The sequence below is a fragment of the Solea senegalensis genome, linkage group LG15, assembly GCF_019176455.1.
Source record: "Solea senegalensis isolate Sse05_10M linkage group LG15, IFAPA_SoseM_1, whole genome shotgun sequence".
NCBI lineage: Eukaryota > Metazoa > Chordata > Actinopteri > Pleuronectiformes > Soleidae > Solea > Solea senegalensis.
The window spans coordinates 4,893,006-4,904,140 of NC_058035.1; the positions used below are offsets into that span (position 1 = coordinate 4,893,006).

At 40.3% G+C, this 11,135-nt stretch overlaps 1 protein-coding gene across 1 annotated transcript in view; it reads right to left on the reverse strand.

The window, feature by feature from the left end:
* LOC122782084 (phytanoyl-CoA hydroxylase-interacting protein-like) overlaps positions 1-10,369 on the reverse strand; it is a 17,175-nt gene extending 6,806 nt beyond the window's left edge. Inside the window, exons 1-2 of the mRNA XM_044046284.1 lie at positions 9,519-10,369; positions 8,547-8,617 (exon numbers count right to left, since the gene is read on the reverse strand). Of these exons, the coding sequence (XP_043902219.1) occupies positions 8,547-8,617; positions 9,519-9,624 (177 nt within the window). The 5' untranslated portion in view covers positions 9,625-10,369. The remainder of the gene's footprint in view (positions 1-8,546; positions 8,618-9,518) is intronic.
* Positions 10,370-11,135: the final 766 nt, after the last annotated feature.

Here is an 11,135-nt window from a genome sequence, read left to right on the forward strand (position 1 = left end):
TATGTACCTCATGTAATACATGAAGACAAATGTTCAATGCAACCGTTTGATGTGACCTGCGACCATTGACCCTTTGTATTGTTAATGTAACTGTTCGATGTGACTTGGGACCAGTGACCATATGTATTGTTTTAGGAACTGTTTGAAGTAACTTGTGAATAGAGATTGAGACAGATAAATACCTTGCAATTCCTACAAGACAGGGAGTCTTCACTTTGTAACTGGCCTGTGTGTGTAGCTTTGTGAATGCTCCTCTTGTACAAGATAAAACCCTTGTTTGGACACTGAGCTGACTCCGATCTCCTTCCTATGGATCTCAATTCTTTTGACACACATTTCCCTGTACAATGAAATTTTTACTGTGCTGTCCACTCAGAAAATATCAGCAAAAGTATACAAAAGAGACAACATAGAGAACAAAGTGTATAAAGTCTAAATGTGTTGAACGTAGATGGAGCATCTCTTAATGTAGCTTCCTCCACCATTATCACACTGTAAACTCTCTCGTCTTCGATGATCTGTGAGCAATCATTAGCGTTTCATGGGCACATACATCTGCGTATCATCAGCGTAACAGTGGAAAATAATTCCATAACGCAGAATGAGGCAACCAAGAGGTGAAATGTACAAAGAGAAAAGTAATGGTCCAAGGACAGACCCCTGAGGCACTTTACTTTAGTACACTTTAAAGACACCAAGTAGCGTTGCCAGGCGAGTGAAACTGGCAGATTTGTTTACTTCAGAGCATCTTAACTTGTTAATTAAAATATCCATTACTGTATTGCACAAGGAAAGACAGCGATATATCACAAAATTGATATTTCAACCTGAATGACATCACATCTTAAATCTCTACCCAGCTATGTTTTTTGTTCCATACTAGAACAGTCTCTCGGCAATTACTCCCCAGAAAGCACTCACAGTGTGTATCAACCACATAACTGCCCGTATTACCAGCTACCATATATGTTGCCATGGAAACACATCAGTCCCTCTACATGCACATGCACCACTTTGCTTTTCCCAGAACATAAATGGCATTAAATATTTCAAAAGCTGCTGATTAGAACTGCTCTCATCATGGGCAGAGGGGGATTCACAACGGTATTTCACACAGAAGGCAACAAAAAACATATAAAAATTATAGTTTAGATAAGTTAGATGAACTTAGAAATGTATTTTAAATTTAAAACAAAAAGTCTGTTACAAGAATGTCAGGTCCCTGACACAACATGTAGCAGAGGAAAACAATCCAGGGAGCACAGGGAGGCCAATGCGACCGTCCGTCGGGGGTTGAATGAGATCTTTGTAGTATTAGGATGAATATAGACTTTGCGTCACACGCAGAGTACACCCACTTGGCACAGCAACAATGTGTTTTCTGTACATGCTCTGGGGTCTAAACACAAGAGAGTAAAATCAAGAATGCAGAAAATGAGAGAACACACAGCGCAACTTAACTCCATCCATGGAGAGCAAATAATGGCCGAGGCAGCAGAGCATGGAACATCCGACTCTGCTCATCAGCTCAGAGAGGGCAAAGTAAAAGAGTAATCCCATAATTGGACTGTGTGGACTCCTTTGTCTCACTGCAACACATTTCTTTAACAGTGGCGCCATTAGTAGATGGTTTAATTTTAATAAACAGAAAGTAAATGTCAACCAGTTCATTCTAGTTTGATTCAGTAAAGAGACCAAACGGCTCAGATCCCCCACTGGCTTTTATCTAAATCCCTAGTTCATGAACATAACAAACAGATTACTGCAAATAATCACCAGTATCAATAATCTTTATTGGTATGAGTCATCATTTATGCATATTAATCTAATCAAAATTATACAGATTTGACATTTTTGGAGGCTCTCAAGATCAAAACACAATTTATTACACACACATTTTATGATATTCACATAATTGCAGTGTTTCAATTTGGATAAAACTGTATTGTATACTACCATTTTGATTATTTTGTGATTAATTATAAAGCAGTGTTACGTAAAAACAAAGACCCTGGTAAGTTAAGGGCTTGGGACAATAATGAAGCTCATGATGGTGTTAATCTAAATATATGGACAGATGAATTATGCAAGAAATGATTACGTGACTGTTGGACGTATCAATCTGCCCTTAATGCAAATTGCTTAAACTTTATTTTAGGTGCATTAAGGATGCAGGATTACTGAATAAGTAAACACTTACAGCAGGCTGGCAGTATCCTCAGGCTAATTTGTCTGTGATTTGTTCCCTCACACACCTGTGCCTCTGTTTTATTTAAAAAAAACACCTCACCATCACATTTCTCTGTCCTTAAACTCCATGGTGATGATAAGGTTTGTTTAAACGGAGACAAAAGCTCCAGTACAGAGCAGACAGTGATCTCTGCACTGGAACATCCCACCTGAGACTTTCTGCTGCTGACCCGACAACAAAAACAAGACAAGTAACCTGGCCTGTTGACACTCTCTGACATCGGTAATTTGAAAAGAGAAAATCGTTTAAAGATCAAAAAGATACTTATGGTTCTAGTTTGTCATGTTAATCACTCAGTGATCTTACTGCAGACTATCTGCAGTATGTGACTGTAAACATTGACCAAAGAAGAGGAATTCTGCTGAATCAGTCGCCGTGAAGAGGCTGAATCTGACACACACCTGGAAATGTCAACACTGACTGTTTCCCTTCACCCTGAAAGGAGGTCCCTGCATAGTTTCACCCTCCCATCTCCTCCTGAAATCCATGCACAATGCTGACTTAGCTTGTTTACTGTAATCCTCCTCTAATTAACCTGCAAATGAAAGCACTACACTGACACAGGGAGGCTTTCCAAATGCAGTCAGACACAGTTTCGTAAAAAAAGATATTCTGTTATAATCATGATCATGATACTAAGTCATTATAATGAGATACTAAGTCATAATAATGAGATACTAAGTCGTAATTATGAGATACTAAGTCACAATTATGAGATACTAAGTCGCAATTACAAGATACTAAATCGTAATTGTGAGATACTAAGTCGCAGTTACGAGATACTAAGTCATAATAATGATATACTAAGTCGTAATAATGAGATACTAAGTCATAATTATGAGATACTAAGTCATTATAATGAGATACTAAGTCATAATAATGAGATACTAAGTCGCAGTTACAAGATACTAAATCGTAATTGTGAGATACTAAGTCGCAGTTACGAGATACTAAGTCGTAATAATGAGATATTAAGTTGTAGTTATGAGATACTAAGTCATAATTATGAGATGTTAAGTCATAATAATGATATACTAAGTCATAATAATGAGATACAAAGTCATAATAATGAATATCTATGAGATACTTAGTATAGGGTTCATATTAGCTTTAATACTAATCTATTTCTATTCTATTCACTTTTATATATAATCTTTTGACGAAACGATATAAAAATATGAATTTGGTTAACAAACACAACTCCACTTGTATCGACTGTATATATATTTGAGTAGACTGTCTGTGCACGTTACCCACAGACAAACAGCTTTGTGAGATTCAGTGGTAAAGTTATGGAAGAGACAAAGACAAGGTCAGACATTAAGGTAGAGAGCAAAACCTTTTACAGTCTGACACTGGAGGCTTAAACCCAGTGTGACTTAGATGATTTCACCTCGATGTAACTCGGCTCTCGCTGCTTTGTACCTGCACCCAGGTTGCAACTATGGCAATATTCATTTTGCTGAGTCACAGTGGGAGCAAACATAAAATCTAAATAACTGGAAAGCATTTCACTTGAAAATAAATGAAATAAGCTCATTGATTGCACTGTTTTGTTGCCTTTAAACCTCACGGCAACAAAGATGTTTTATTGATACTTATCTTTTGATAAACTGTTTGTTTAGATAAGAGGAGTGTGTCCAAACCCTTAGATACACTATATTATTATACTTTTTTCTCTTTCTTTTACTGGACTATGTGTTTGTAATAAAATCTAACTTAAATGATCTCATCAGAGAAGCTATAGGACATGTTTTTCAAGGAGTACATTAAACTAAATAGGAGCATTGTACTTTTTTAGTGCAGGGAAACAAAATGGAGGACAGAGGAATATCTGCACTGGCGTAAAAAGCTCTCTATCAACTCTATCAACATTCGACATTTGTGCGTTCTGCTCTTTTACTCTGCGTGCAGTCAAAATGCCATCGTTGGATGCACGAGGATCATTAAGAATCTTGTTAACGTGCATTCATGGGCCCTCGCTAATGGCTCTCTGCGGTCGCATTTGTTCCAGGCACACCTGGCTCGATGCAGTATAATACTTATTAGCAGTCTTTATTGGTAAATGGAAAGTTATTTGATTACCACTGGACGGCTGGCGATAAACACGTCCATCATGTGAGAAGAAGTTAAGGTTAGTGTTGAAAAACTACCACAGGCAGGTGTGTGAAGTGGCAGCGAGCGTCTGACAAAACAAACGGGCTCTCAGTTCACACACAGACGAGTGCTCCCGCTTCGGTAAAATTGAACCTTCTGAGCAGCAGAGTGACAGACTCTCGTGAGGCGTTAACGCTCGCAGGCTTTTTGAAAGGCGGGACTGTGAATGAGACCATGCTGAGAGTGAAAGAATCGGCCGTTGGTAGAGCATCTTTCTCTCAGAGTGAGATCAAGCCACATTCTACAGACCCAACAAGTGTTCTGAACAGCAAACAAAAAACCCCAGCGAAAATGCTTGAATAATAACACAAAAAGCAGGGCTCCTTTGTTCCGTATTGACCCGTCCCTATTGTGACACGCTAATTAACAGAAGACACTTATGTGATTGACGTGTTCTTTTGAATTTGTTCCAAACACAGAATGAGTCATCAATTCTCTGCTGTTAAAATTTGGCTTAGAGAATGATTTTATTTATCAGGAACTGAAAAAGGGGCAAGCTTACATAATATTTTTTTAAAACTGTAGAATACAGTAAAACTAAATAGCATGTGAATATATTACACAGCTGAAAAGTGGCTGCATAATAACCCCCGTTGCTTCTTGGCAGCACAGTCATGGCACACAACTGTCAACATTGAACAATGGCCAAACTAAAATACCAACTTACACGATAAACACTGTTGTGTGTCATAATAAATCCAGCCAACTGTTGAAATCATGTTTCTACAGTAACAGTTATCACTGGAGTTTGAATTCTGTACAAGACTGTGAGTCTGTACGTAAACATATGAACATAAACTTCACACTGGGACCTGAATCTTACGTCATTACCACAGTATTCTCTTAATGTAGCTTACTCAGCCATTAAGTTTCCCTTATTTATTTGAGCAGTGCCACCACGAGTGGATATGAAGTAGCGACGCCAGGTGAGTAAAACTGGCAGGCACTGTTTACTTTAGAGCGCCTTAAATTGTAAATTAAAACATCAATATTTGCCATGTTTCACGAGGACGACGATGTATCACCAAATTGATATTTCAGTATTTAGTTTAGTATCGAGACGTCTTGATGTCAGTGCAGTGAGCGGTCACAGCAACATCTTCATTTATTATATGTGGCACTTTGACAGTGTCGTGTTTAAATGTTTACATACTGATGTTTATCATGTACAGCGTTCACCATCTAGTGCGACTGCAGTGCATTGGAGCAGGCGAACATTTCCGGAGGCAATAATGTTTAATGCAGAGCTTTAAAAAAAAAATAAAATAAAAAAATGCAATCAGGTTTATAGCAAGACATCTGGCATTTTCTTGGCTTTAAAAAATTGAAACTCAAAATATGAAAAAAAACGTCTCTGCAGAATTCACACAGCAGCAGATCCCAGTAAAGTTCACTGACATCATGTCTGTTATTACGAGGACAGTTCTTCATCTATTACAGATTTGATCTAATCAACAGATTTTTTTTAATCTGAGATATTAAGTTTGTCACAGGATGTGACCGTGGGGACATCTGTGTCAGGCGATGTCTTTTCGGTTTTAGTTTTTATGGTGATTCTTGGCTCCTAAGTGGTTTTGCAAGGATTTAAAAAAGTTAGAAACCGTAAACGTATCCATCATGGACACAGACACACACACAGAGCCAGACTGAGCTCGACACAACTGGAGCTGCTGGATTTCGTGCAGAGAGATTTCATCTATGCCAGTCGTCCATCAAGGAAATTCACTTATGTCACAACCCCAGCAAAGGGGACACGTAGCATCTATTTCATTACAGCCTGTTAATATCGCTTGGATGTGGTTATAGAAATCAAAATGGTGGCCCCGGGTCTGCCGTTCAGCTTGGTGACAAATTAGCATCGAGAAAAAGGGAGCAGATACTTGGGTATTTTATTCCCACTCGTCGTTCCCTCCCTGCCCACTGTTTATTCACGACACTGTCACTAAACTGAACCACTACGTCTGCAGCACACAGGGCGCACAGAGAAACAACTTGTATAACACCATTTCTTTTGTGCATTGAAATGCTCCAACAGTTCTCAGTGTGTATATGTGTGTGTGTGTGTGTGTGAGGGAGGGCTCTTTCCCACAGTCCACTGAAGAAGCTGTATATACTTCCATTTGCTGGGTCAGCACAGGCACATAAGCCTCTCATGCTGGCAATTAAATATTAACGGGTAAGACGGGTAAATTTAGAAAGCTATACCAAATTGTAATGAATAGGGTCCAAAGAAAGGACATACTGATCAGATCGAAATGGTCCATTTCCAAGAAGACTGAAGAAGGACGAGAGTTAAAAACTCTACAATATCTCAAGGTTACTTTGAATGAGAGCATGAACATTAGCAGAGTTACACTAAAAAGCATTCAGCAGCATTTAAAGGTGTGCTTTGTTTTGTCTTTGTCTCACGTGAGAAAAGTCAACATTATATTAACCCAATTTATTTGCCATGGGAATAATACATAACTCCTTATATGGACATCCTGGGTGTGTGTGTGTTTATAAGTCACATATTCAGGCTTTAAAAATGCGTCTTCTTATGTGTTGTTGAGTCAAAGTTATGATTCATTATATATTGCGTTTTTAGTTGTGGTATAAAGTAGCAATAATTGCAAAATAGACATGTTTTTCTTTTCGTTTTTGTTCATAAAAATGAGCCAAGTGAACTTTGAACTGTGACATATTTCCAAATTTCACAAATGCAGCACTCAGTCTGTTAAATACAAAGCTATAAAATGATGATAAAAGAATAATAACAATTAAAATAAATAATGGTCAGTACAAAACCATTAAAAGGCACTTCAGTGCAATAAATTTACACATAAATAGCAGCATGTGGGGGCAGTGGCAGAAGGTTTTAGTGTAGTATTTATTAAATGAGTCTTTTGTTCATGGTTGAAATCTGTGTTCTCTTTGTGTCCTCGCTGACAGTTATGTTTTTGTGTGGAACAGTGGTTTGTAGGAGTCATACATTAATTATAGTTGTTTTTTTTCCATTTTATTAAGGTTGTTATTTTGGCATTTGTTTGCTTTAGTTTTGATATTAGTTTGTGACCACATTGGATGGGGGGGATAGTGGGTTTCATATATATGGGTGGGGATATTATATTAACCCTTAGTGCTCACATCTTCAGACTTTACAGAATGTGTTTTTTCGTCTTCTTATGTGTTGTTGATTCTAAGTTATGAGTCATGTTATATTGCATATTTTCTTTAAATAACCAGTAGTAGTTGTTACTGTGAAGAAGTCACAAAATAAACCATTCTTCTATTCTTTTTGTTCATAAATGTGAGCCCAGTGAACTTTGAACTGTCACGTATTTCACTGTTTAAAATAATAATAAAGAAAGGATATAAGATACTGACATACTAACATAGTACTATGACGCACTGTATGAATGGGTGAGTGAATGGGTGTACTTCAGCTTTGAAAGGTCTGACAAGTGCTTTAAAATTACACACCATTTACTACTGAACTATCTCTTTCACTTAACACATTTAACTGTACTCTCTAATGTATCCTACTTAAGTCCACACTGATTCGAAAACAGACTCTTAGAGAAGAAAATTCACCTAAATACAAGCTGCAAAATCATCCCTCACCCTCTCATAATCATGTATCTTGTCTAATTCAGTAGATATTTGCATATACACTGTAAGTGGCTGGTGTGCATGTGACAGTTAAACTACACACCACACTTTCCGTATCTGCAGCTCACCGGTTTGACAGCCACTGATCGTTTGACAGATTCTGCACAGGAGGTAGATGTTTTGACCGTGTTGCCCCATAAACAGACAGTATGTGGGCGTCTCAGGGAAGCAGAGACACTGTTTTACACACTCTTTCTCGACATAACAGTAAAGAGTGACTGCGATGCTGCGGAGACAAAAGCCGATCAACCTGCAGCAAAGGAAGCACAAAGCCCGGGGCGTGCATGTCATCCATTAGAGAAAAGGTCCAGGCCCAACCCAGACACACACACACACACACCATTATCAAAATTACAGCTTTCATCAGGCCAGTGCAGCCATAAGAGGATATAAACGGCATCATTGCTGAATTACATGGTAAGAAGGTAGCTCTGGTAGATGAGAAAATGAGGCAGCGTGTGACACAAGGACTGCACTGTGATCAAACGATAGGGATGATAGGGGTCATTTGAAGGCTGGAGACACAACGTTGGCTCCTCGCTGGATCAATTACTGTTTCTGGATCAGTATCAAGGAAGAAAAAAAAAAGATCACTTTTCCCATAATGAGATGATGTGAATGAATCAACAATCTTAATTAAACGGGCTCTGTCTGTGACCATGAGTATTGACTCCGATGTGGAATCAATGATGTGTAGTTTGCAGTGATGGGTGTGTTGGGTGACAAAGCTCCACACACACACACACACACACACACACGTGCGTGCAGCCATGTTTGAGCCTCTCATTCCCTCCTGATGATGACTTGCTTTTTCTCCCCCACCCCACCACCACCACCTCCTCATCACATGCTCCAGGGTGAAACCTGCTCATTTAACACAGTGAAAAATCTTCCAATTACTGATTAAATTCACATAAAAGCTGTATTTAATGGCATTTATATGAACATTAAAAGTTTTACATTCAGTGTCAGCTGTGATTAAACAGTACATTTGCATGTGGATGACTTATTATATACAGACTTATATATTTAAAACTAGAATTAGGTGATTAGGTGTTAAACTGAGTCATTTGGTACAAAGTGGTCAGTTAAGAGTGATCTTTGTTACAAAAGCAGAGGTTCTAGGCGTGTACAGCCTCTGTCTGTGGTGCTGAAATAAAGTCAGTCATTGTTTCTGCACATGTGAGGATGCTCTGGCTTTTCTCTAGAATGCACATTTCATTTGAGCTCCTTCTCCTTCTTCACTCACATATTCCACACACGCGCTCAAGCGCACCATTCATCCAAGGAACCGGTGGAGCGACCGACCCTTATTCCCTTCAAACACACAATACGGGGACGCGTTATGCGTCTTAAAAACCAACCACAAACCCCATGCAAGCCTTGTGCAGCGACTCTGAAATAAAAACGAGGCCTAATGCATGAAGAAAAAAGGCGACTAAAGCTCTCTGTCTCTTACCATCTCGTTCACATAACTGTATGGCGTTCAAGCTCAGGTCCTTGATCATCCCCTCGCAGGGACTTAATGGACTGGTGATGTTGTGCGCCAAGCCTGGTACCTCCATCTCTGCTCGAGAGCCTGGATGATGAGGATGATGCTGCTGCTGCTGCTGGAGGATTTGTTCGTTAAATATCGTCCAGTCCGCGCGAGACCTGCGCAAAAACAGGCTTTAGTCAAAGCAGAGAAAGGGAGTCAGTGTCCTCTCTCCTCTCCTGTCCTCTCCTCTCTGCTGTCTGTCTCCTGGGTGGTGCTGCGGCCAGTGGCGCGTCAGCGGAATCGTCACGGGCGCGTACAAGCGCAGCGAAGCCGCCCGCCAGGTTCTGGTTCGGGCTTTGGGAGAGCAGCTGTCCACGGATAAACCGACCGCAGATAAACAGATGTCACTCCCTCTATGTGTGGTTTGTCTTTTTATTCCACGCGCTCTTGACTTGACTTGAGCACGCGTGTGCGTTCAGAGCCACAAGTGTGTGCGCGCGTGTTTTCCTGCAGCCGCTGCCGCGGGAATGGATTAGCGCAGGGACGTGCCGCAAATTCAGCGGGTTTGTTATGTAACCAGATTAGACCGGTGTTCTCCCCCTACTGTGGTTTAGGTATTTATTCTAGCACACACACACACACACACACACACGCTGTTCATCCCCATTTCACGTCCAACGTCATCCCACCCGGGGTCTCTCACATGTCCATATATGGTGAGGTGTAGTCCTCTCTCTGCTGGAGCACAGGTGCAAGAGGAACCCGCAGTAATGAGCACTGGGGGTGACTGAGGCATGAATGAATGAACAGCTTCACCTCTTCATCTTCTAAATGATCCTTGTTGACACATACTGATATAGAATAAAACAGAAAAGGCATGCTTTATTATGTGTCTGCAGTCTGTGTGTGTGTGTGTGATTATCTGCCCGAGACTGTTCCCCTGCACTCTCTTTATCAGTGGTCCACAGAGACAGCATTGCCAAGGCATGAAAGGTCAAGTGTGTGGGTAAAATGTGGTTAAACACACGGCTGAAAGGCTGCAGGCGCAGTCTCTCTCTTACATGCACATGCAGAGGTGGAATGTGGTCGTCTTGGAGTCATTTTCATTTTCATATTCACCCAAAAAAAACAAACAACAAAACAAAAAAAACCATGTGCCCTCTACAAGCTCCACAGGGGAGCATCAGCCGAAGCAGTGTCACTTTCTATTTGTTTTAGTCTCTCTCAGTGTCATACAAGACGCCCAGAGGAGAGGCGACAGTGTTTATCTATTCAGTGGACAACAGATTGTGCAGCTGTGCCCGTGGGGCCCCTGCCTGAGTCACGCTGTTCAAAGCTGCAGAGGCCAGAGGGGGAACTGCAGCTGCACCAGTCTGGAAATTACCTGACACGAATATCCTTCACAATACTATTGCAATAGTTGGAAAACTATCATTTAACACCATGGTTCTCAAACTGTGGTATGTGTACCACCAGTGGTATGCAAGCTTCCTCTGGTGGTACCTGGAGGTAAATCAGAAATACTGTTTATACCAGGGTACAGTGTGTGATCGGAGTGGAGCTGAGGAATTTTGACCAGAGTCACTATATGTCACTATA